The sequence below is a fragment of the Amblyraja radiata genome, chromosome 7 (genome assembly GCF_010909765.2).
Source record: "Amblyraja radiata isolate CabotCenter1 chromosome 7, sAmbRad1.1.pri, whole genome shotgun sequence".
Lineage (NCBI taxonomy): Eukaryota > Metazoa > Chordata > Chondrichthyes > Rajiformes > Rajidae > Amblyraja > Amblyraja radiata.
In genome coordinates, this window is record NC_045962.1 from 16,329,656 (window position 1) to 16,356,251 (window position 26,596).

Sequence of the window (26,596 nt, forward strand, 5' to 3'; positions counted from 1 at the left end):
ACAGATACGAAAGGTTTGGAGGGATATGGGTCAAATGCAGGCAGGTGGGACGAGTGTAGATGCGGCATCTTGGTTGGCGTGGGAAGGTTGGGCCAAAGGGCATATTTCCGTGCTGTGTGACTCTATGCCATTAATTCTATGCTCATGATATTCTGTCTCATCCACTCCATAGACATAAGAGGAAATTTTACAGAGGCCAATTCTCCTACAAATGTTATTGCTTTCTTGCTTCCATTTCAAAGTTTTCAGCTATTTGTCATTGGAAATGATATGCAATTTTTTAATGATAAAAAAAAATCTCCTCGCCATGGTTGTAATTCATCCTGCGCCTAGGGGGCGCTGTAGTGGGCAGGAACAGGGCAAGATCTGGGAGGAGCGAGTGGCCGGCGAGCGAGATGATGTCAGAGTGAGCGTGACGTTGACAGCGGCGAGTGGAATCTCTGGGTAGAGTTTGGAACGTTGTGTAGCAGTTTCGGGATGAGTGTCTGGGGCTTTGGTTCTTGGCTCAGGTGGGTCGCTGGTTGCCGAAGGGTATTTATGGCTGCAAGATCTATGCAGTGCTGGGAATGTTGCTAAAAAAGCTGCACTGTCACGATTGGTCCCCGCAACTTGTCTCAAGTGCATTGCGGTCATATTTCGAGCTTTGTTAACATTACAGTCGGAAGAAGGATCTCGACCCGAAACGTCACCCATTCCTTCTCTCCAGAGATGCTGCCTGTCCCGCTGAGTTACTCCAGATTTTTGTGTGTGTCTATTTTCGGTATCTGCAGTTCCTTCCTACATGTAAACAGTCCCTTTAAGGGCAGGCAGTGCTAACTTCAGTGTGACCTAAGTGAGAAATATTAATAAGGGACGCGATTTTTTCTTTTTTGCATTTCTTATTACATATCATCTATTGTTGTTACACCCATTTTCTCTAGTACGCCCATGGTCTAAAATGTACCTGCCATTGGCATGTGCCAGCGACCATACTTTTCAATTTCCAAAATACTGTACTTGCAACGTTTCAATTACCACGGAACCTTTAGTGGTTTGGGATCCTAGGACGCACATATCATGTACCCTCAAATTCCAACACCTCTGTGCATCTTGCATCACACCCTTTACTATTCCAAAGAATAGCAACACAATGTGTGACGGTTCCACATGTGGAGTAATTGAAACAGAATGTATATAAATGAGAATGAAGTTGATGGCCAAACAGGGTACTTATAAGACAATATGGACAACTGAGTTTGAAGTCAGGAGTTAATGGACAATGACGTTCAGGAAAACAGCAAGAAGACACAGAAGAAATTGAATGTGCATAAATGTGGATGTTGGTTCTTGTGGCATTAGGGATATTCTGTATCATGGAGTGTAGGAAGAATAAAGTTGGGGATGAGATCAGTGAGTCTGAAACTCACCTTTGTATCAAACAGCATGTTTACATATATTCAGCCTATGCAAGTGCTGGGCTATGAAATAAAACTATGGCGAAGGAGCAGGAAGAAATTGTGTCTGTGGCCCTACCATCAAATTGGAGGATGTTCAGCTTCCTTGATGTGTGTTTATAAATAATATTTTATTGTGTGGTGGGACGATATGATTCTTCCTTCAGTTTTGGGAGGGGTATCGTTAATTGAGAAATTCATATTTGGCAGTAGATAGCTAAATGAGTTGTCAATTGCATTTGTGTCAGTTGAATTTAATGAGAATGGTGAGGACTTTTCGACAGGTGTGGCCAAGATGAATAATGGAAGAAAGGAAGGGAGTGGATCTGTTCGAATGGTTCATATCACAGGGCAAAAGACCACTTGGTGCAGAGATTAAATGGGGTGGGGGATGGGCAAAGCAATTTTCAATGTACTTGGGTGGATAAGATAAAGATTTTAACTGGTGCGATGCAGAGCAAGTTGAGTTATCCAAAGAAGAGTGTGTCTGAGGAGTGGGACATTGATGCAAGGTGTGATTTAGTGAACAGAGTCACACTGTACTGGGTTGGGGGGCTGGGATGCCAAAATGGTAGAAAATACAGCCAGGATAGACACAGTTTAGGATAGACACCAAATGCTGGAGTAACTCAGCAGGTCAGGCAACATCTCTGGAGAAAATGGATAGATGATGTTTCAGGTCAGGACCCTTCTTCAGGCTGACTGTAGGGGGAGGAACATTTAGGAACAAGGTTTTGCCATCCTTCTTCTGGTTTTCTGCCATGGTCATGTTAAATACAACCATCCATAACAAGGATTTGGAAGCAGAATTTCTGGAGAGAGCTATGTAAGGGGGAAGTGAATGCTGGGTTTACGAGGTAAGCCTTCTAGTAGATAGGTGCATGGAGACATAGGGAATCTGGAATTTATTGCCACAGATAGTGGTGGAAGCCAATTCTTGGGGTATTTTTAAAGCGGAAATTGATAGGTTCTTGATTAGGAAGAAGATCTAAGATTATGGGAGAAGGCAGGAGAATGGGATTGAGACATAGGAGCAGAATTAGGCCATTCAGCCCATCAAGTCCCCTCTGCCCGCATGTGATCCATATCCTTCCATTCCCCGTATAGCCACATGCCTAATAGCCTCTTAAATGTTATAAAGTGATACAGTGTGGAAATAGGCCTTTGGCCCAACTTGCCCATACCAGCCAACATGTCCCAGCTACACGAGTCCCACCTGCCCGTATTTGGATCATATCCCTCCAAACCTGTCCTATCCATGTACCTGTCTAACTGTTTCTTAAATGTTGGGATAGTCCCAGCCTCAACTACCTCCTCCGGCAGCTTGTTCCATACATCCACCACCCTTTGTGTGAAAAAGTTACCCCTCAGATTCCCATTAAATCTTTCCCCCTTCACCTTAAACCTATGTCCTCTAGTCCTCAATTCACCTACTCTGCGCAAGAGACTCTGTGCATCTACCCGATGTATTCCTCTCATGAACTTATACACCTCTATATAAACAACGCTCATCCTCCTGCGCACCAAGGAATAGAGTCGCAGCCTACTCAATCCACTATCATATCTAATTTTTTTTTAAAACAACTTGCCAGCACATTCTCATCTCAGTCTGAAATTTGTAGTTCTGGGTTCCACTCCTGACAATTGCAAAATCTGTACCAAAATCCATTGAAGTATAACAACACTGTTAGAGTAACCCCGTTTTACAATTTAGTGTTAATTATGGCTCAGTGGCGTATGGGTAGATTGCATCATTAGAGTGCCAGAGATCCTGATTTGATCTTGACTACGAGTGCTGTCGGTATGTTCTCTCTGCCACCATATGAGTTTTCTACAGGTGCTCCGGTTTCCTTCCACATTCCAAAGGTGTGTCGGTTTGTGGGTTAATTGGCACCTGTAAACTGTCCCTAGTGTGTAGGATGGAACTAGTGTACGGGGTCGGCATGGAGTTGGTGGGCTGAAGGGCTTGTTTGCATGCTGTATCTCTAAACTAAACTAATTTGAGGGCATGTTAGCCATGTTAGTTGGAGGTAAAGATGGTAATGCATTGCTTTGAAGAGTAGCAAGGCTGTTCTAACAGGTGCCTTGAGCACGATCTATCTATCAGACAAATAGATTATTTTAGCTTTATCAGTGTGCTCCGTAAAAAGTGCTCCGTAAAAATTGGCTGCACAGCTGCATCTCAACAGTACCATTGGTGGAAAATTCTAACTGTCTGTAAAGTGCTTTGTATTCCTAAATTCCTTGTGAGCAGTGTTACATAAATGTGAACCATTTTGTTTTTGCCACTTATTTATCGATTTTTCAGGGGGGATTTCAGATAAAGGAATGGACAAAGATTGGGTAGCAAGCAAAGAAAATAAGGGATATATGTTCCCCATTAACACTAACACAGCCTTGGGATCATTGAAGTGAAAGGGAAAGAACTAGGTAGTTCAGCCTCAAGTGAGCCAAACAATTCTGTTAGGTGGTGATTATCCGTTCTTAACCTTGGCCCTAGCCATTAGCTCTGTATCCCTTGATATTTTTGTCTGACATTCAAAAATCTGTCCCTCTCGGACAAGGAACCTCCAATTATCAACAGTAATGCAAATCTCTGGTTCAATTTCTGCTGTTGATCAATTTATTTTGTTTTTAATTTCAGGTTGAGGGCATTTTCTCGGTTACAGATTGTACAGAAACATTTGGTAAGTACGGGCTATCATTTTCCCTTTTTGGATCTGAAATCGAGTGTTTAAAAACCTAAACTCTGATGAAAGGACACAAAATATTGGAGGTGCTCAGCGGGACAGGCAGAATCTTTGGAGAACACGGATAGGTGATGTTTTGGGTCGGGACCCTTCATCAGACTGATTGGGGGAAAGAAAGCTGGGAGAGAGGAGAGGCAGGACAAGTCCTGGAATGTAATAGGTGGACACAGGCGAGGGGGGTGGGGTGGGGGGGTGGTTGATAGGCAGGTTGTTGGCAAGAGATTAAATTAGAGGTGTGAGACAGACTGATTGAAGAGTTGCAACGTGAAGATAGATGAAGGAATGTAGGAGATGGGGGTGGGAAGAAATAGGAGTCCAGGTGGGGCACAGGGAAAGGGAGGAGAGGGGGAGAAGAGGAGGGGGGGTGTTGTTCGATTTTAGAGATACAGAGTGGAAACAAGCCCTTCAACTCATCAAGTGTGCGCTGACTATTGATCACCCGCACACTAGTTCTGTTATCCCACCTTACACACAAGGGGCAATTTACAGAAGCCAATTAACCTACAAACTTGCACGTCTTTGGAATGTGGAGGAAACTGGACCACCAGGAGAAAACCCACGTGGTCATAGGGAGAACGTACAAACTCCACACAGACAGCAAGTGAAGTCAGGATCGAACCTGGGTCTCTGGCGCTGTGAGGCAGCAGCTCTACTGCTGCGCTGTTGAGCGGCTCCTGAAAGTAGGTTATGTAAAATTGAAGAATTAAATGTTCTACTGTTAGGTTTCAAGCTACCTAAACAGAATATGAGGTGGTGTTCCTCCAGTTTGCAAGTAGCCTTACACTGGCAATGGAAAAGACCCAGGAAGAAAAGATCAGCATGAGAATGAGAAGCAGAGTTAAAATTTTTAGCAACCAGGAGGTCCAGTAGGACCTGGCGGACTAAGTGCAAGTGTTCAGCGAAATGGTCGCCGAGCCTATACTTGGTCTTGCTGATATACAGGAGCACACATCGGGAACACCAGATGCAGTTAGACGATGTGCTTGTGAGCCTCTGTCTCATCTGGAAGGACTGCTTGGGCTCCAGAATGGAGGCAAGTGAGGAGGTGCAAGAACAGGTGTTGTATCTCCTGCATTTGCAGGGAAAAGTACCTGGGGAGGGGGTGTTTTAAGTGAGATGGGATGAGTGAATCCAGGAGTTATTGAGGGTGCGGTCTCTGTGGAAGGCAGAAAGGGGTGGAGATGGGAAGATGGGATTAGTGGTGGGATCACGTTGGAGGTGATGAAAATGTTGGAGGATGATGTGTTGGATGTGGAGGCTGGTGGGGTGAAAGGTGAGGGCCAGGGGCACTCTCTCCTTGTTCTGTCTGGGGGGAGGGGGGGAGCAGGATCAGAACCACGGGACACAGAGGAGATGCATGTGAGGGATCTATCTAAGACAGAAGAGGGGAAATCATATTCACTAAAGAAAGAGGACATCTCGGATGTCCTTGAATGGAAAGCCTCAACTTGAGAGAAGATGCGGTGGAGACGGTGGAATTGAGAGCAGGGAATGGTATCTTTGCAAGAGGCATGGTGGGAGGAAGTGTAGTCCAGATAACTTTGGGAGTCAATAGGTTTATAGTAGAAGCCAGTCAATTGTCTATCCCCTGTGATGGAGACAGAGAGATCCAGAAAGGGGAGAAAGATGTCAGAGATAGTCCAGGTGAATTTGAGGGCAGGGTAGAAAGATAATGGTGAAGTTAATGAAATCCATGACTGGCCCGATGCAGTCGTCGATGTAGCGGAGAAAGAGTTGGGGGATGGGGCCAGTGTACGCCTGAAAAAGGACTTAACTGACAAAAAGGCAGGCATAGCTGGGGTCCATGCGAGTGCCCATGGCTACACCTGTAACTTCAAGAGAGTGAGAGGAATCAAAAGCGAAGTTGTTGAGGGTGAGGACAAATCCCACCAGGCGGTGGAGTATGTTAATAATAATAATAATAATAATAACTTTATTTATAAAGCACTTTAAACAACTGCAGTTGCCACAAAGTGCTGTACATGAGAACTCATGAACAAAAAGCTATTACAAACAATTAAAAACCATTAAAAACCATAAAAAGAAGGACTATAAAAAACACACTAAAAATTAAAAGACATTAAAAGCACTAAAAACAGGAGCAATGCCTCAGCCAGTGTCGAAAGCCAAAGAATAAAAATGTGTTTTTAGGGAGGATTTGAAGATGGACAGTGAGGGGGCCTGTCTGATGTGCAACGGCAAGGTGTTCCAAAGTGCCGGAGCAGCAACAGAAAAGGCTCTATCCCCTCTGAGCTTCCGCTTAGACCTTGGTACCTCAAGGAGCAGCTGATCAGCTGACCTGAGGCACCGGGCAGGAGCATATAGGTGGAGCAGCTCAGAGAGGTAAGGCGAGGCGAGCCCATTCAACGATTTAAAAACAAATAAAATAATTTTGAAATGAACTCGAAAGTGCACTGGGAGCCAGTGAAGGGAGGCCAAAATTGGCGTAATGTGCTCCCTCTTTCGAGTTCCGGTCAAAAGGCGAGCGGCAGCATTTTGAACAAGCTGGAGACGAGCCAATGAAGCTCGTGCGACTCCAGAGCAGAGTGCGTTACAGTAATCCAGCCTAGATGTAATAAAGGCATGGATTACTGTTTCAAAATGCTGCCGCTCGAGCATGGGCTTCACCTTTGCCAGCTTCCTTAGGTGAAAGAAGCTGGACTTAACCACCGCGCCTATTTGTTTATCTAGTTTAAAATCACCGTCCATCCTAAAACCCAGGTTCAAAACGGTTGGCTTTACAGACAATGCCAGTGGACCCAAGTCAACAAAGGGAGGTTCACGGCAGCCATTGGGGCCAAACAAAATCACCTCTGTCTTCTCTTCATTAAGTCCCAGAAAGTTTAAGGCCATCCAGGACTTAATGTCCTCAAAACAAGACAGAAGTGATTTTAGAGAATAGTCGTCTTCTTTCCTGAGTGGCATATATAACTGGCTATCATCTGTGTAAAAGTGAAAGGAGATGCCATGCCTTCTTAAAATTGAGCCCAGAGGAAGTAGGTATAAAGAGAAGAGCAGGGGCCCTAAAATTGAGCCCTGTGGAACCCCATATACCAAGGGAGTGGAGGAGGATTCAAAGCCAGCAAGGCTTACACGCATGGTTCTGTCTGCCAGATAGGACCTGAACCATCCCAGGGCACTGCCACAAATGCCCACTTGGTGCTGTAATCGGGAAATTAAAATTCCATGGTCCACTGTATCGAAGGCGGCAGATAGGTCCAGCAAGACAAGAACCACATAATTACCGGAGTCGTTTGCCAGGAGGATGTCGTTAAAAACCCTTAGCAGAGCCGACTCTGTGCTATGCATAGCCTTGAATCCAGACTGGAAAACCTCCCGAATATTGTGCTCATCCAGGAAGAGTTTCAGCTGAGCATAAACTACTTTCTCCATGATTTTAGAGATAAATGGCAACTTGGAGATCGGCCTAAAATTGGCCAGAACAGTTTGATCCAGGCCGGGTTTCTTAAGTAGTGGTTGCACTACAGCATGTTTAAAATTTATGGGGACAACTCCAGAACACAAGCTGCTGTTTATGATGGCGAGAACCGACTGCCCTATACTCGGGAAAACCTCTTTAAAAAGAAGAGGAGGGACAGCATCACAAGGGGAACCCGACGGCTTAATATGCCTAACCACATCCTCTAGACCCGACAATGTCACAGGCACAAACTTATCAAATGCCACCAGGCATGGGGCCGGAACAGAGGGGTCAGAGGCAGGAGCTGAGATGAGAGCCCTTATAGAAACAACCTTATTGATAAAGAAGTGCAGGAAGTCATTGCACAATTCGGACGATGCTTCCAGGCAGACAGGCTGTGGGGCATTTAAAACAGAATCAATGGTTTTGAATAACACACGTGGGTCGTGACGCTTAGACACTATTATATTAGACAGGTAATATCTTTTGGCCTCTTTAACAGTATTTTGGTAATTTCGCCAGCTGTCCTTTAGGATTTGCGATGAAACCTGCAGCCTGTCCTTCTTCCACTTGCGTTCAGCTCTGCGACACTCCCGTCGAGCTGTACGAGTTGCGTCACTGAACCAGGGCTCGGGTTTAGCTCTGGGCTGCAAAGTTTTTAAAGGAGCCACAGAGTCCAGTATAGTTGTGCAGGAGGAGTGGAACCAAGAACTAATCTCCTCCGTACCAAGGGGAGTGGACGCAGAGGGGGCACAGAGCTGATCGAAAGCAGCAGAGAATTGGCCAGCAGCAGAAGGGTTAAAGGACCGACAGCGCAGAGCAGACGCTACAGGTCTAACTGCAGCACTGGAATAACCAACATCAAATAGTACAGGCATGTGATCAGAAAACACACTATCACAGACCTCCAAGTTTAATACAGGCAAGCCATAGGAGAGAACAAGGTCCAATGTATGTCCATGTTCGTGTGTGGGACCAGACACACACTGCACAAAATTAAAAGAATCAATAAGACTTAAAAAGTCCTTCGCCAACGGCTTATCAGGACAGCACACATGTATGGTAAAATCCCCAACCATAAGGACACGGTCATAGTTGGGCATAATCCCAGCCAGAAACTCAGAAAAGTCAGACACAAAGTCCTTATGGTATTTGGGGGGTCGGTAGATGACAGCACAAAGCACTGTGTCGGAGCGACCCACCTCAAATAAAGTAGCTTCAAAGCTGGAGAATGTTGATAATGTAGTGCACTGTTTGCATTTAAAATTGCTTTTATAAATGACTGCAGTTCCACCACCACGGCCCGACATCCGCGGCGAGTTGAAGTAAGAGCAGCCCGCCGGCAAAAGTTCAGTAAAAGCGCTGCACTCACCAGGACCGATCCAAGTCTCTGTCACACAGAGGAAGTCCAGGGCCCGGGAGCAGAAGAAATCCCTCAAAATAAAAGTTTTGTTTGCCAGCGATATGGCGTTCACCAGGCCAACCCGGGAAGGGGATGGACTCTTTAGGTCTGCAGATCGGGGAGTCCGGGGCAGTGTCCGCAGGTTCCGGATATTCACCCCGCGATGGCGGGGCTGAGGAGAGCAGGGGGAGCGGAGCCGGTCCTGCTGCAGCCTCCGATCGTAAGCGGGTAGGGGGGGAGGGGGGGAGAAAGGAGCAACCTGAAGCAGCCGGCACACCCGGCGACCGCCCCCGTCCCCTCCGAGGCGGCGTGTCCGGCCAGTTTTCCGGGCCGTAGCAGGCGGGCAGCCCTCTACACCTTCCGGGAGGAGTTGGTCGGGTGGCAGCTGAGAAGCACCGGGCTGGAGACCCCGGAAGAGCGGGCTCACCTGGTGGCTGCCCCCCTCCCCTCCGAGGCGGCGTGTCCGGGCAGCTCTCCAGGCCGCAGCAGGCAGGCAGCGCTCTGTACCCTCTGGGAGGAGGTGGTCCGGTGGCAGCTGAAAAGCACCGGGCTGGAGACCCCGAAGGCGAGGCCCACGAAGAAGTCGCTGACAAGGGAGCTGCTGATGGCCGCGCCCGGGTGCACCCAGTCTAAAACTCACCAGTCGACCGCCGCGCTTTCCACGGCGACGGCGACGCTTCCTTCGAGGCAAGGCCCAGTCCAGGTGTGTCGAGGTTCCGGATAAGAACGGTGGCAGGGTATTATATTCAGACGCACCGACATTATGTCGTAGATCTTGGAGAGATTGACGGTCGTACACCAGCAGAGACTTTACCTGTATAGTGCCAAGGAAAAAAAACACCAAACACAGACAGAGCGACAGACGAGCAGCCACACACACCGGCGCCATCTTGATATATAGAGGGAAATAGATTGGGTCCCCGTTGGAGGAAGAACCTTGAGACCGTCCTGATGGGGAATGGAAATGTAAAGGGACTTGACATCCATGGTAAAGATAAGGCAGAAATCAACGATTTGGATGAGAATGTAAAGGCATGTTTTCAGAAAGCATTTAAAATAGATGGTATCGTAGACATTGACGATGGTTACCAAGAATTACCAATCTTCAATGTCTACGATGCCATCTATTGTAATGCCATCTGAAACCTTACCAAACATGCCTATTCCTGGATAATCTTGATCACTGGCAAGTGATCTGGGAATTGGATATTGGAGTTAAATTCAGGTAAATGCAGATGACACAAAGCTGGGTGGCAGTGTGAACTGTGAGGAGGATGCTATGAGAATTCAGGATGACTTGGACAGGTTGGGTGAGTGGGCAGATGCACGGCAGATGCAGTTTAATGTGGATAAATGTGAGGTTATCCACTTTGGTAGCAAAAACAGGAAGGCAGATAACTATCTAAATGGTGTCAAGTTGGGAAAAGGGGAAGTACAACGGGATCTGGGGGTCCTTGTTCATCAGTCAATGAAAGTAAGCATGCAGGTACAGCAGGCAGTGAAGAAAGCAAATGGCATGTTGGCCTTAAAAACAAGAGGTGTTGAGTATCCGGTAGGCAGCGCGACTCTCGTCAGCAGCGGCCTCTGCAGTCCGTCTGCATTTTTATTATTTTATGTCTATGTTTTTATGTAGTTTTTGTTATTTTTTGTTGGGGTATGTGTGTGGGGGGGTGGGGGTGGTGTGGGGGGGTTGGGGGTAACTTTTAAATCTCTCCCTGCACGGGAGACCCGACCTTTTCTTTGTCGGGTCTCCGTTGTCGTTGGGGCTGCAACGAGGAGCGGCCTCCAACAGGAAGACCGGGGGCTGTGGTGCCGACTACTCACCTCACCGTCGCGGAGCTGGCCGAGTCCAGAGCGGGTGGAGCTGTGGTGGACGCTGCTGCGACCCGACCCCCGGAGATTCGGTGGCTGCAACTGCGGGTTTGGCGGACGGCACCGGGAGCCCGCGGGTCCCTGGAGGGAGACCGCTTTTCGGGGCTTCCGCAGCGGCGACTTCTCCCGCCCGAGTTGCGGGGTTGAAGAGCTCCTGGAGCGGGGCCTTACAGCACCGCCCCGCGCGGCTTGGAATGGCGGCGGGTCTCTGCGAGCGCGCGCCGGGGGCTCTAACATCAAGACCCGGTGTGCGGCCTTGCATCACCCGGCGTGGCTTTAATGGCCACGGGACAATTCGCCATCGCCCGCCGGGGGCTTTGACTTTGACTTTGACTCTGACATCGGGGGGGAGAGTGCAGTGGAGAGAGAAGTTTTTTTGGCCTTCCATCACAGCAATGTGATGGATGTTTATGTAAATTATGTTGTGTCTTGGGTCTATTTGTTTGTAATGTATGGCTGCAGAAACGGCATTTCGTTTGGACCTCAAGGGGTCCAAATGACAATAAATTGAATTGTATTGTATTGTATTGTATTGTATTGTATTGTATAAGAGCAAATATGTCCTTCTGCAGTTGTATAGGGCCCTAGTGAGACCACACCTGGAGTATTGGTCCCCTAATTTGAGGAAGAACATTCTTGCTATTGACGGTGTGCAGCGTAGGTTTACAAGGTTAATTCCCGTGACGGCGGGACTGTCATATGCTGAGAGAATGGAGCGGCTGCACTTGTATATTCTGGATTTTAGAAGGATGAGAGGATATCTTATTGAAACCTATAAGATTTTTAAGTGTTTCGACATGCTGGAGGCAGGGAACATGTTCCCGATGTTGGGGGAGTCCAGAACCAGGTGCCATAGTTTAAAGGGCCTGTCCCACTTACGTGTCCTAGGCACGCAAATTACGCAACCTCGTGGTCACGTTGAGGCGCACGGGCATCGTATGGTCGCGCGGGGCCGGTCCCACTGAGATTCTTATTATTAAAAATCGTTACTCATACTTTAACGTTAGGAGATTAATGAATATCGTATGTACAGCGTCAAATAAAACACCAGAATGTGTCATTTCACTTGATGCCGAGAAGGCGTTTGAAAGAGTAGGATGGGAATACTTATTCAATACTCTTGAAATATTTAAGATTGGTCCAAAATGTATTTCTTGGATCAAGCTGATATATCATACACCTCAGCCTTCTGTACAGGGTTACAGGGTTTCCTTTATTGTCATTCAGACCGAAGTCTGAACGAAATTTCGTGCCTGCAGTCATACATACATACAATACAATAAAAAAACAACAATAAACACATATTAACATCCACCACAGTGAGTCCACATAGCACCTTCTCACTGTGATGGAGGCAAAAGGCTTAGGGCTGCAGTCTCTTCCCTCCTCTTCTCTCTCTGCGCTGAGGCGATTCCCCACCGGGCGATGTAGCAAACAGTCCCGCGGCTCAAACACCGCGGCCCCGGGGTGGTCGAAGCTGCCGTCCACCAGTCCTGCTGACACAGCCGCTGGCCCGCGGCCGAACCCCGGACTCAGGTCACCGCCGCCAGAACGCCATCCCAGCCACCGGAGCACCGTTCCAGCCCCTTGCCGGATCGCCCTCACGTAAGTGCCGTTACTGTCTCAGACTCGCGCCAGGCCGCCCCGACATGGGCGCCGCTCCTCCCTTGGGCTGGGCCGGGCAGCCCCGACATGGGCGCCGCTCCTCCCTCGGGCTGGGCCGGGCAGCCCCGACATGGGCGCCACTCCTCCCTCGGGCCGGGCAGCCCCGACATGGGCGCCGCTCCCCCCTTGGGCTGGGCCGTCCAAACATGGGCGCCGCTCCTCCCTCGGGCTGGGAGCGCCGCACCTCCCCGAGCTCGGCCACTCCGACGGGAGCACCGTTCCTTCCTCGGACCAGGCCGCCCCCCGGGAGCGTCACAGCCCCTCACGGAAGCCCTGTTCCAGCCCCGAGCCGGGCCGTCCTCACGAGAGCGAGCCCAGGGTGAGTCCTGGCGGGCTCTGCCTCCTGAGCCTCGAGGTTGCCAGCTCCGCCATTAGGCCTCAGCGCAGACGGAGGCAGAGAAGGGGAATACGACAAAAAGTCGCATTCCCCCGCAGGGAGAGACAGCAAGCCCCGTTTCAACCCCCCCCCCCCCCCCCCAAAACACAAACTAAAAAAACAAAAACTGGACTAGCCAAAACGAAATAAACAACACAAAAAAAGCAAAAACAAACGGACTGCAGGTGAGCCGCTGCTGCCAGGGCAGCGCCGCCACTTCCGGACTTACCAATAATCAGAAATCCCCTTTTTTCAGGCTCTTTCGAGGTACTAGACAGGGCTGTCCTTTACTGTTTGATATTGCTTTGGAACCTTTGGCCACCGCTATTAGGGAATCCCCTAATATTTTTGGTATTGTCCGCGGGAATAAGATACAGATGATCTGTTATTATTCATTTCCAATCCTGAGAAATCTTTTCCGGCAATAGTAACACTACTTAATCAATTTAGTCGCTTTTCTGGTTATAAATTAAATCTTAGTAAGAGTGGGCTTTTTCCATTAAACAATCTAGTTTCGAATAATGGACAGTTTCCATTTAGATTGACTACCGAATGTTTTACTTATTTAGGTATTAAGATTACCAAGAAACACAAGGATTTAGTTAAAGCTAATTTTACGCCTTTAATTGACCATATCAAACAACAGTTTACTAAATGGTCACCAATGTCCTTATCTTTAATCGGCTGAATCAATGCTACTAAAATGTTTATCTTACCTAAATTTTTGTATTTATTTCAGATGATACCAATTTTTATTGCTAAACCTTTCTTTGATATTATTGACTCCAAAATTTCTTCATATATATGGCAGAATAAAAACTCCAGACTAAGTAAAAAATACTTACAAAAATCAAAAAAAGACAGTGGTTTGGCACTGCCAAACCTTATATTCTCTTGGGCAGTTAATGTTCGTTATTTAACGTTTTAGACAAAAGATTTAGAAGATACCCAATGCCCAGGATGGATAAATCTTGAACGTGATTTTATGCAAGGGCTATCATTGACTTCTATTCTAGGGTCCTCGTTACCTTTTACAATTACGAGATTGAATAAATATATGACTAATCCAATAATAAGACACACATTCCGAATATGGTTTCAATTTCGTAAGTTTTTTGGATTGAATGATTTTATCTTATCGAGTCCTATCTTATCTAATTTTCTCTTCCAACCTTCTAATACTGATCAAGCCTTTCTGTTATGGAAGAGGAAGGGATTAGTAGCTTTTCGTGATTTGTTTTTGGATGGTTCTTTTGAACAACTCTCCAATAAATATAATTTACCTAACTCACACTTTTTTAGATATTTACAAATTAGACATTTTTTGAAGGCTACTCTACCCTTTTTTCTGTTACCACACCAAACCGAAAATTTGGAAAATTTACATTTGAACCCTTATCAGAAAGGCTTAATAACGACTATTTATGAGTTGATTTTGAAATTACAAATAGATACATTTGATAAAATTAAGAATGACTGGGAAAGAGAACTCTAAATTTCTCTATGTATAGAGAAATGGGAGAGGATTCTTCAATTAGTTAATACTTCCTCAATGTGTGCAAGACACGCTTTGATACAATTCAAGGTGGTTCACGGAGTTCATATGTCAAAAGATAAGTTAGCTCGTTTTTATGGTCATATAAATCCTACCTGTGACAGATGTAACTCTGAAGTGGCCTCACTAACCATATGTTTTGGTCCTGCCCACTTTTGGAAAATATTGGGAAGAAATAATTGATACTATTTCTGTAGGTTTAGGTATTGATTTAAACCTCATCCTATAACTGCAATTTTTGGGCTACCAATGTTAGATTATATTCATTTGTCCCGTTCCGCCCATCGGCTGATTGCTTTTACCACATTAATAGCCAGAAGATCTATTTTATTTAAATGAAAAGACTCCAACCCTCCGACCACACTCCATTGGTACTCTGAAACGATATCCTGTTTAAATTTAATAATAATAATTGCATCAGTGTGCTGGGACCAGGAAAGATCTTCGGAAATATGCATGCCCAGGAATTTGAAGTTCTTGACTCTTTCCACCATCGTCCCGTTGATATAAACGGGATTGTGGGTCCCTATCCTACCCCTTCCAAAGTCCACAATCAGTTCCTTGGTTTTGCTGGTGTTGAGAGCCAGGTTATTGTGCTGGCACCATTTGGTCAATTGGTTCGATCTCACTTCTATACTCTGACTCGTCCCCATCAGTGATTCGTCCCGCAACAGTGGTGTCGTCGGCGAACTTGATGATGGAGATCGCACTATGTCCAGCTACACAGTTATGAGTATAGAGTGAGTACAGCAGGGGGCTGAGCCAGAACCAGGGGCCACAGTTTAAGAATAAGGGGTAAGCCATTTAGAACGCAGACGAGGAAACACTTTTTCTCAGAGAGTTGTGAGTCTGGAATTCTCTGCCTCAGAGGGCGGTGGAGGCCGGTTCTCTGGATACTTTCAAGAGAGAGCTAGATAGGGCTCTCAAAAATATCGGAGTCAGGGGCTATGGGGAGAAGGCAGGAACGGTGTACTGATTGTGGATGATCAGCCATGATCACATTGAATGGCAGTGCTGGCTGCACCTATTGGCTATTGTCCTCTTATAGAGGTGTATAAAATCATGAGGGGAATCGATAGTGTGAATGTACTGGGTTGGTTTTTGAGAGTAGGGGAATGAAGAACCAGAGGGCATAGGTTTAAGGTGATAGGGGAAAGATTTAATAGGAACCTGAGGGGCAACTATTTCACCAGGATGGTGGTGGGTACTTGGAACGAGCAGCCAGAGGAAGTAGTTGAGGCAGATACAATAACAACATTTAAAAGGCATTCGGACAAGTACATGGTTGAGAAAGGCTTAGTGCAGCACAGTAGTACAGTGGTATTGCTTCTTGCAGCACCAGAGACCTGGGTTCGATCCTGACTTTGGGTGCTGTCTGTACAGAGTTTGTACGTCTTCCCTGTAACCACGTGGGTTTTCTCCGGGTGCTCCCACATTCCGAAGATGTGCAGTTTTTTAGGTTAATTGGGTTTTGTAGGTTAAATTGTCCCTCGTGTAGGATAGGACAGGGTACAGATGATCATTGGTCGGTATGGACTCGGTGGACCGAAGGGCCTGTTTCTATGCTCTATCTCTAAAACTATAAAACTAAAAGCAATCTTGGCCAAATACGGGCAATTGGGGCTAGTTTAGATGGGGCATCTTGGTCGGCATGGACAAGTTGGGCCGAAGGGCTTGTTTCCGCATTGTATGACTCTATAATTTAATTGGATAGCTTTGAATGGGGACGCAAGCTGCTTTCAATTAAATAGTTGCCACAGCTGTAAAGTGTCCACATTACTGTTGCTTATCTCGGTGATTCATTCATCATCGTTGAAAACATTAGCGACGCAGTGGTGCTGGCTTCCGACGGGAACGATGACAGAAGCACCACACATCTCTGTCCTCCAGTTCCTGCAGACTTCCGCCACTGGAAGTCTGGGATTTTGATGTGTGTGCTTTATCATCATTCCTTACAATGCTATGTATGACAGTGATCGTAACTTCTACTGAAGTGTGGATGGCCGTTGGCTCGCCAGAAGCTCATCTGCCCTTATCTCGGTGAGCAAGTGCAAAAGAATCCGCACGATTTCAAGTAGACAGGAGCAAAATTACAAACATCTCAAGAATGATACACATTTTGGCACAGGAGCAGAAACAAAAAATGCTGGAAAAACTCTCCCCCACGTCAAGCAATCGTGGGGGAGAGAAACAGATAATATTTCAGTTCAGAGTATATTTGCATTGGAATTAGTACTTTGTACTTTAGCCAAGAAGTTGATCATGCTGCATCTTTTACCCAGCGTTCAGTTATGGACAGCAGAAGACCATTTTTTGTCCACTTTAAATAGCTGTGAATTTTCTGTGATAATTCATTTTTAATTGATTGCACTTGCATCAGGTTACACCAGGTGGGGCTCTGCACAAGTGTTATTTTTATTCCATTAACCAAAGTGGATTAGTTTAGAGATACAGTGTGGAACCAGGTCCAACAAGCCGATTCAGACCAGTGATCTCTGCACACCAACACACACTGGGGACTATTTACAATTTTACCAAGCCAATTAACCTACAAGCCCGTACATCTTTGGAGTGTGGGAGGAAACCCAGAGCTCCCTGAGAAAGCCTACGCGGATCACAGGGAGAAAATACAAACTCCATACAGATAGCACCCGTAGTCGGGATCGAACCCGGGTCTCTGACGCTGTAAGGCAGCAACTCTCCCGCAGCGCCACTGTGATCTTGTAGTGTTGGATAACATTAAAATAGATCTGAAAAACACAGACTTTGAAATGCCAAAGAGCCACACTGCTTCTTCAAGGGTCAGAGGTGGGTCAATCAGTGCACTTTGTCTGTTACTGGTACCAGAGACACAGGTTTGATTCCCTGAGTCCCAGTTTGATCCTTGACTTCAGGTGCTGTCTGTATGGAGTTTGCACATTCTCCCCGTGACTACGTGGGTTTCCTTGCTGATGGTGCTCCGGTTTCCTCTCGCATCTCAAAGAGCTGCGGATTTGTAGGTTGATTGACCTCTGTTTGAAAAATAGTGGATGATAAAGTGGGATAACATGGAACTAGTGTGAGCAGGTGGCAGCATCGGCTCGGGGTACTGAAGGGCCTGTTTCCCTGCTGTATCTGTAAAACTACAAAAACTAAAACTAAAACTATTCAGTAAAGCCATTCTCAAGAGTCAAGAGTGTCTTATTGCAGAAACGGAATAATGTGCTTCTTGTGTGCAGCAGAACAGCAGATATGTAAACATAATACTCTGTACATGCATAATAAATAACAAAAAAAAGTTAGTAGTGCAAAGACAAAAAATAATGCCCCAGGTCTATGTAGTTTGGAGCTTATTTGGAGGTTGTGGTGTTTAATAGCCTGATGGCTGTAGCCCCATGGCACTGTTTACACTGTGTGGTCTGTGCATTCCCATTTCCAGCCTTGCTATTCGTGGAATCATGTTGCAGCACTTACAGTTTTCCAGAACTGGTGTGGTATAGTTAACAACTGCAATAGCATCTCATTTTCTCCACGAAATAGGAATTCTACTGATCACATCCATGAGACTTTTTGATCAAGAAATTTGATATCAGGAAATTTGGTATCATTCTGATGTTGAGAGTTGAACTTTCTTATGTTTATAAGTTGTAGGAGCAGAATTAGGCCAGTCGGCCCATCGTCTACTCCACCATTCAATCATGGCTGATCTATCTCTCCCTCTCAACTCCATTCTCATGCCTTCTCCCCATGACCCCTGACACCTTTACTAATCCATTCTCCTTATAACCTTGTAACATTTGAGAAGCTTCCAGATTAGTAAAATATAGAAATAAATTAAGTTGAGTACTTTCAGCCTAACAATCAGTAGATCACTACATAAAATGCCTCAAATCGGATAAGATTCAGGTTAATTTTTCGTGAGCCATTTTCTCCTTTGCCTTGTTGCACTTCCTTGCAATCAAACCACAAGTCATGCAAATGCAAATGACAATCCACCTCCGTCTGAAGAAGGGTCCCGTCCTGAACCATCACCTATCCATGTTCTCCAGAGATGCTGCCTGACCTGATGAGTTACTCCAACACTTTTTCAGCATCTGCAATTCCTTGTATCTCCACCTCCATTAACGACAGACGACAAATTGAATTGGTACGTTTATGAGGACCAATTATAACAAACTCAAACAGGAGAGGAAATGTCTTTTGCACCACATGACCACAAATAGCTGCTCATTTGGAAGGGAAAAAAACACAATTTCTAGTTTTTTTTGTAATTTATCCATTGGAAATATATATAACACTAAGAGACAGTAATAAGAGATATTATGAATCATATTTTAAGATTTCTTAAAATCCACTATATTTAATTTAATACAAATTAGCCAGAAAAAGCAGCCTACCAGGGGACCAGGAGAAATTCAGAGTCCAGCAGAGGAGGACAAAGGGCTTAATTAGGAAAGGGAAAATAGATTATGAAAGAAAACTGGCAGGGAACATAAAAACTGACTATAAAAGTTTTTATAGATATGTGAAGAGAAAAAGATTAGTTAAAACAAATGTAGGTCCCTTGCAGTCAGAAACAGGCGAATTGATCATTGGGAACAAGGACATGGCAGACCAATTGAATAACTACTGGTTCTGTCTTCACTAAGGAAGACATAAATAATCTGCCGGAAATAGCAGGGGACCGGGGGTCAAATGAGATGGAGGAACTGAGTGAAATCCAGGTAAGCCGGGAAGTGGTGTTAGGTAAATGTAATGGATTAAAGGCCGATAAATCCCCAGGGCCAGATAAGTTGCAACCCAGAGTACTTAAGGAAGTAGCCCCAGAAATAGTGGATGCATTGGTGATAATTTTTCAAAACTCTTTAGATTCTGGAGTAGTTCCTGAGGATTGGAGGGTACTAATGTAATCCCACTTTTTTTAAAAGGGAGGGAGAGAGAAAACGGGGAATTACAGACCAGTTAGTCTAACATCGGTAGTGGGGAAATTGCTAGAGTCAGTTATTAAAGATGGGATAGCAGCACATTTGGAAAGTGGTGAATTCATTGGACAAAGTCAGCATGGATTTATGAAAGGTAAATCATATCTGACGAATCTTATAGAATTTTTCAAGGATGTAACTAGTAGAGTGGATAAGGGAGAACCAGTGGATGTGTTATATCTGGACTTTCAGAAGGCTTTCGACAAGGTCCCACATAAGAGATTAGTATGCAAACTTAAAGCACATGGTATTGGGGGTTCAGTATTGATGTGGATAGAGAATTGGCTGGCAGACAGGAAGCATAGAGAAGGAGTAAACGGGTCCTTTTCACAATGGCAGGCAGTGACTAGTGGGGTACCGCAAGGCTCAGTGCTGGGACCCCAGCTATTTACAATATATATGAATGATTTGGACGAGGGAATTGAATGCAACATCTCCAAGTTTGCGGATGACACGAAGCTGGGGGGCAGTGTTAGCTGTGAGGAGGATGATAGGAGGCTGCAAGGTGACTTGGATAGGTTGGGTGAGTGGGCAAATGCATGGCAGATGCAGTATAATGTGGACAAATGTGAGGTTATCCACTTTTGTGGCAAAAACAGGAAAGTAAACTATTATCTGAATGGTGGCCGATTAGGAAAAGGGGAGATGCAACGAGACCTGGGTGTCATGGTACACCAGTCATTGAAAGTAGGCATGCAGGTGCAGCAGGCAGTGAAGAAAGCGAATGGTATGTTAGCATTCATAGCAAAAGGATTTGAGTATAAGAGCAGGGAGGTTCTACTGCAATTGTACAGGGTCTTGGTGAGACCACACCTGGAGTATTGCGTACAGTTTTGGTCTCCTAATCTGAGGAAAGACATTCTTGCTATAGAGGGAGTACAGAGAAGGTTCACCAGACTGATTCCTGGGATGACAGGACTTTCATATGAAGAAAGACTGGATAGACTCAGCTTGTACTCGCTAGAATTTAGAAGAATGAGGGGGGATCTTATAGAAACGTACAAAATTCTTAAGGAGTTGGACAGGCTAGATGCATGAAGATTATTCCCGATGTTGGGGAAGTCCAGAACAAGGGGTCACAGTTTAAGGATGAGGGGGAAGTCTTTTAGGACCGAGATGAGAAAATCATTTTTTTACACAGGTGAATCTCTGGAATTCTCTGCCACAGAAGGTAGTTGAGGCCAGTTCATTGGCTAGATTTAAGAGGGAGTTAGATGTGGCCCTTGTGGCTAATGGGATCAGGGGGTATGGAGAGAAGGCAGGTACAGGATACTGAGTTGGATGATCAGCCATGATCATATTTAATGGCGGTGCAGGCTCGAAGGGCCGAATGTCCTACTCCTGCACCTATTTTCTATGTTTCTATATCTATGTTTGTAATCATAAGGGCGGCATGGTGGCGCAGCGGTAGAGCCGCTGCCTTACAGCGCCAGAGACCCGGGTTCGATCCTGACTATGGGTGCTAGTCTGTACGAAGTTTGTATGTTTTCCCTGTGACCTGCGTAGGTTTTCTCCGAGATCTTCGGTTTCCTCCCTCACTCTCCAAAGATGTACATACAGGTTTGTAGGTTAATTGCCTTCGTATAATTGCAAATTGTCCCTAGGTTGTGTAGGATAGAGTTAGTGTGTGGGGATCGCCATGATCATATTGAATGGCGGTGCAGGCTCGAAGGGCCGAATGGCCTACTCCTCCTATTTTCTATGTTTCTATTTTATAGTCAAGAGTGCTTTATTATCCCAAAATGAAACAAATATGTAAACAGAGTACTCTGTAAACACCATAATAAACACCAACATTGTCTTTCTGTCTCTCTGTCTCTCGACACAAAGAGCTGGAGTAACTCAGCGGAACAGGCAGTATCTCTGGAGAGAAAGGACGGGTGATGTTTCGGGTCGAGACTCTTTTTCAGACTGCCTGTCCCGCTGAGTTGCTCGAGCTTTTTGTGTCTATCATTGGTTTAAACTAGCATCTGCAGTTCCTTGTTACACACTCCCTGTCTCCCTGTTGATAAGTAAATGAAGCATAAATTATTTTTGTCACTGTCAGAGTTTGTTCACCATTAACTGTGGCTTGATACAACAATAAAATCTCCCTTAAACCCTCATGCAACAAAGAATAGCTTTTCTTGGATACTTATCAGCGACTCTCAGTTTTAAATTAGTCCACTCATTTCCCTTGGTTACAGTAGAAAATAGTAGCAAAATGGTACAGCCAGACGATGAGTTGCTACTGGGATCTTTAGAATTTCTTTGTTAAATTCAACATACATAGAAAGCCAAAAGGAACTATCAACTTTGTGATGCGTTGTGAAACCTCTGGGTGAGCAAAATAAGGATGATCGTTTAATTCTGCTGTCAGACAGATTCATAGTCATCGCAATGGCTGACTTGTAACCTAATCTGTGAACTAGATGCTGATCTTTTTTCATTACCACTCTGTTATCCAAGCACTGCGCAGCACAGTGGTGCAACAGGTAGAGCTGCTGCCTCACATTGTCAGAGACCCAAGTTCCATCTGGAATTTTAGTGGAGTTTGCACATTCTCCTGTGACCGCATGGGTTTCTTGCAGAAGGAATGGGTGACGTTTCGGGTCGAGACCCTTCTTCAGAATTGTTATCTGGGAGTTGACTGTTTTTAAAAAAAAATCTCTGTTCAAAGCAAACAGAGATAAAATGTAGTCGGAGACAGTCAGACTGGTCGGAGAACTTTGAAGGGCGAGGGATGGAGAGAGAGGGAAAGCAAGAGCTACTTGAAGTTAGAGAAGTCGATGTTCATACTGCTGGGGTGTAAGCTGCCCAAGCGAAATATGAGGTGCTGTTCCTCCAATTTGCACTGGGCATCACTCTGACATTGGAGGAGGCCCAGGACAGAAAGGTCAGTGCGGGAATGGGAGGGGGAGTTAAAGTGTTTAGCAACCGGGAGATCAGGTAGGTTTAGGCGGACTGAGCGGAGGTGTTCAGCGAATCTGATTCATTGACGGATGTTCTGCTGATAATAAATACTCTACTCGATAAATCATGATCTGGTGCAAGAATATGTGCTGGTAATCGTGTTTGTATTCTCCGCACTGACCTTGCTGACCTTGCTCCACGTCCTTCTCTGTGAATACTGATGTAAAGTACTCGTTCAGTACCTCACCTACATCCTACGACTCCAAACATAGATCCCCTCTGGGTTTTTCGGTTTCCTCCCAGATTCCAGACATGCAGGTTTGTAGCTTCATTTGCCTCCGCAAGTTGCCCCTAGTGTGTAGCGAGTGGATGCAAGAGTGGGATAACATGCAACTGGTGTGACAAGGTGATGGATTATCAGTGTGGGTTTTATTGAAGGGCCTGTTTCCAAAATGTATCTTTCAATCAATTCTATCCACATTGCTTAGACATTTGACCATCATCTGTACTTGGTTTCTTACTGTTTGTCTTAGATGTCCACAAATGCCAATTCGGGAAAGGAAGTGCTCTTAATGAAGTCTGGATGTGCTGGAATAATCACACTAAATCGGCCAAAGGCCCTGAATGCATTGAACCTCTCTATGATCAGACAGATCTATCCCCAGCTAAAGGTTTGTGTCGCTGGTTTGGGAAATGTTGCTCTGTGTATGTTGTGAGTTCATAAACTGACAAATTTAAGATATGATTCTCTGCCTTGAATTGGGAGAATTAATGAGACATTTACTACTTTGCTATTCTGTTCATCTTAAAAGTGCGGTGAATGCATCTGTCTCTGCTCTGAGCTAAAGCAGATATTTTTTATAATCGCTGCTTTTTTTCTCCACGTAATGCTGCCTTCAAACATCTGTCTTGGATTATCACATCTGCCACTTTTCCATGCAGTTGAAACAAAGGCGGCTGTTCCACTTGTTTAAGCAATTGGGTTGGTTGCCATTTTTTGTGATACAAGTACTCTTAAAAGGGAAAATAAGCAAGGACTAATTACGTATTATTACCGGTTCTGTTTCCTTTCTATGTACAAAATGAGAGAGATATTGTAATGAAGGGTACTCCCTCTTATTTTATCTTCTAAATATCCAAGAATCCCATATCGCCATTTTCCTGCAATGACGTCTCAAAGGAATGTCAGCTGTTGCCCATCAATGTAAGAATGTAGAACTCATGCAGTCTGCCCGTTTGGCCTCCTTTAAACATCCTCTGTGTCCCTCGCACTATTTTCTCCTCTATGGCAGCCCTCTTGTCCATGAATTGACAGCACTGGTTCATTTCCAATTTCCGTGAAGACCTCTCCCTCCACAACTCCTTAGTTTACTCATCCCTTCCCACCACAACCCTCCCCTGATACTTTCCCCTGCAACCCCCGCCGGAGATGTAACCCCTGTCTCTAGGCCCCCTCCCTCACATCCACCTAGGGACCCCAATAGTCGTTTCAGGTGAGACAGGGGTTCCTGTGAGCCTCCTCTAACTTTAGCTACTGCATTCCCGATGTGGCCTCCTGTAGATCGGCGAGACCAAGCGTGGACAAGGTGACCTTTCTGCTGAACACTTGCGCTCGGTGCACCTAAGCCTGTTAGATCTCCCGGTTGCTAATCAGTTTAACTGCCCTTCCCATTTCCATACTGACTTTCTGTCCTGACATGAAAACTGGAGGAACAGCGCCTCATATTCGGCTTGGGTAGCTTACAACCCAATGGCATGAACATTGAATTCTCCAATTCTAGACAATAACCCACCCCATTTTATTGTTCTTCTCTGTACCCCATGAGATGGCACCCCCTTCTCTGACTATCCTGCCCCCCCCATTTTTCCTTCCCTTTATCTCCAGCCTTTATGCATTCATTGCCAATAAAAAGCCCCTTGACTATCCACCTATCACTTGCCAGGGCTTGTTCCACTCCCACTTCTTTCTTGGCTTTCTTCAACTCCTCCCGCCCCCCCCTCCCCCCCCACCCCCCACCAACCCCTCTCCCCCCAACTACAATCAGTCTGAAGAAGAGTACTGACCTGAAATGTTGCCTATCCATGTCTTCCAGAGCTGCGGCCTGACCCAGCACTCTCATGACTTATTTTGTAAACCAGCATCTGCAGTTCCTCGTGTCTACTTTACCCACTGCCCCATTCACACATGCAGGTTGTGATATTGGTGAAATGTATAGTGGAGGGAGGGGGGTGGTGCGGACGCATTGTGGCATTAGTATGTCACTGTGTGTCCGTCCTATTTTTGGTGCGTTCCCTGACCATTGAGCTGGAGAGTATCTGTCATCCACAGCTTAGTACAAGAAACAATTATAGTGCCCAACTCAGTGTCTCTTTCATTTTAACCCCGGACCATGTGTTGCCTTCATTTCAAGCCACTGCTTCGATTCTACTCTTTTCTCCTTCAAAGAATTACCTAACAGCAGGGTTGAGATTTTCTTCATAGCTGTGCTCGATAATGTTCATATTGCTAAAGCTCTGGCAAAATAACAGGGAAAATGTTGTTCAATTTTAAAATGCTCTTCCGTGGAAAAAAATCAATTTTGCAAAGCCCACAATTATGAGCCATTTCTGGATTGTGCATCCACAGATGTGGGAGGAGGTGATTGCGAGATAATGGGAACATGATATTTTGCTTCTCTGGCTTCATGTAATAGCTTTAGATGGAGTGTGTTAATGTGATGTGATTGGTTTGTCATTTATAGTACACATCTGCACTGACAGAAATGGAGACGTCAGAGACACTGAATATGTATATTTCTGGAGACACATAATTTTGACTCTCAGCTTTATCAATGTGTGAAAATCAAACATTTTGAGGAAATGTAAATTGCCACTTTTTTAATTACTTTTTAAAAGTCGATACATATACAGTCAGATATGGATTAGACTCAAAGTAATATTTCCATGGTGTGAATCAATGCTATTTCTGAAAAGTGGAGAGAAGAGTGTCACATTATTCACCAAAAGTCCTTTTGGATTACATGCACAGCAATTTATTAATCAAGTCTGACTCTTTTTGGGATAGGTTGTATTGGCCATAGAACTTCCTTTCCGCTCTCATCCTTGTATTCTTACTGATCATCCACCTTCCCTCCATGAAGAAGAAGGATCTCGACCCGAAACGTCACCTATTCCTTTTCTCCAGAGATGCTGCCTGACCCGCTGAGTTACTCCAGCATTTTGTGTCTAATCTTCCCTCCATATCAGTTGACCATATTCACCATTCCTTCTCTGGGTTTGCGACCTCCATGATCACTGCTTCCACAAGTAATTTATACAGCTTTACAGGCCAGGTCAGGGGGAGTTACCCCCGCCACGGGTACCATGTAATCCCGCGCTACCCACTCCATGGTCGGATAGTCGGCGACTAAACCGTCTCCCCCACCTGGTTTGCCAAGTGAGGAGGGGGCTGTGGACCCCCAGCAGGACCAAAAACAAGACCTGTCAAAGGGCGGATGAGCTTCTAGCGAGCCAACGGCCATCCACACTTCAGTAGAAGTTGTGATCACTGTCGTACACGGCATTGTAAGGAATGATGATAAAGCACACACACACACTAAAATCCTATAATTCCAGTGGCGGAAGTCTGCAGGAACTGGAGGACAGAGACGTGTGGTGCGTCTGTCACAGTTCCCGTTGGAAACCAGCACCACTGTGTCGCTAATGTTTTCAACAACGATGATGAATGAATGAATGAATTCACTCCATTGCTTTTCTCTTAAAGGCCTTCCCCCTAAACTGCAATGGCGTGTTTAAATCCCTCCCGTCAGATTGGCCTGTATAGTACTACTCTCCTTCACCATTATCTCTGGTCTCCATTACCTTCTTTTGTCTGAAGATAGACGCAAAAAGCTAGAGTAACTCGGCGGGACATGCAGCATCTCTGGAGAGAAGGAATAGGAAACGTCACCCATTCCTTCTCACCAGAGATTCTGCCGGTCCCGCTGAGTTACTCCAGCTTTTTGTGTCTATCTTGGGTTTAAACCAGCATCTGCAGTTTCTTCCTACACCCTTCTTCTGTCTGCCTGGTGTGTCGTTTGGTTACAATGTTTGCAAACATGGGGGCGGCTTCTGCGAACATTTGTGACCCCATCCACAGCTAAGAATTCAAAACCTCGGCCAATCTTTCCACCGCCTCGAAGTTTAGTTTGGTTTTGAGATAGAGCATGGAAACAGGCCCTTCAGCCCATGGTGTCCACGCTGACCATCAAACACCCGTTCACACTTGGT

At 45.6% G+C, this 26,596-nt stretch overlaps 1 protein-coding gene across 1 annotated transcript in view; it reads left to right on the plus strand.

Moving 5' to 3' along the window:
* The first annotated feature begins 390 nt into the window (after nt 1-390).
* hibch (3-hydroxyisobutyryl-CoA hydrolase) overlaps nt 391-26,596 on the plus strand; it is a 162,344-nt gene continuing 136,138 nt past the window's right edge. Inside the window, exons 1-3 of the mRNA XM_033023764.1 lie at nt 391-509; nt 4,078-4,120; nt 22,861-22,998. Of these exons, the coding sequence (XP_032879655.1) occupies nt 478-509; nt 4,078-4,120; nt 22,861-22,998 (213 nt within the window). The 5' untranslated portion in view covers nt 391-477. The remainder of the gene's footprint in view (nt 510-4,077; nt 4,121-22,860; nt 22,999-26,596) is intronic.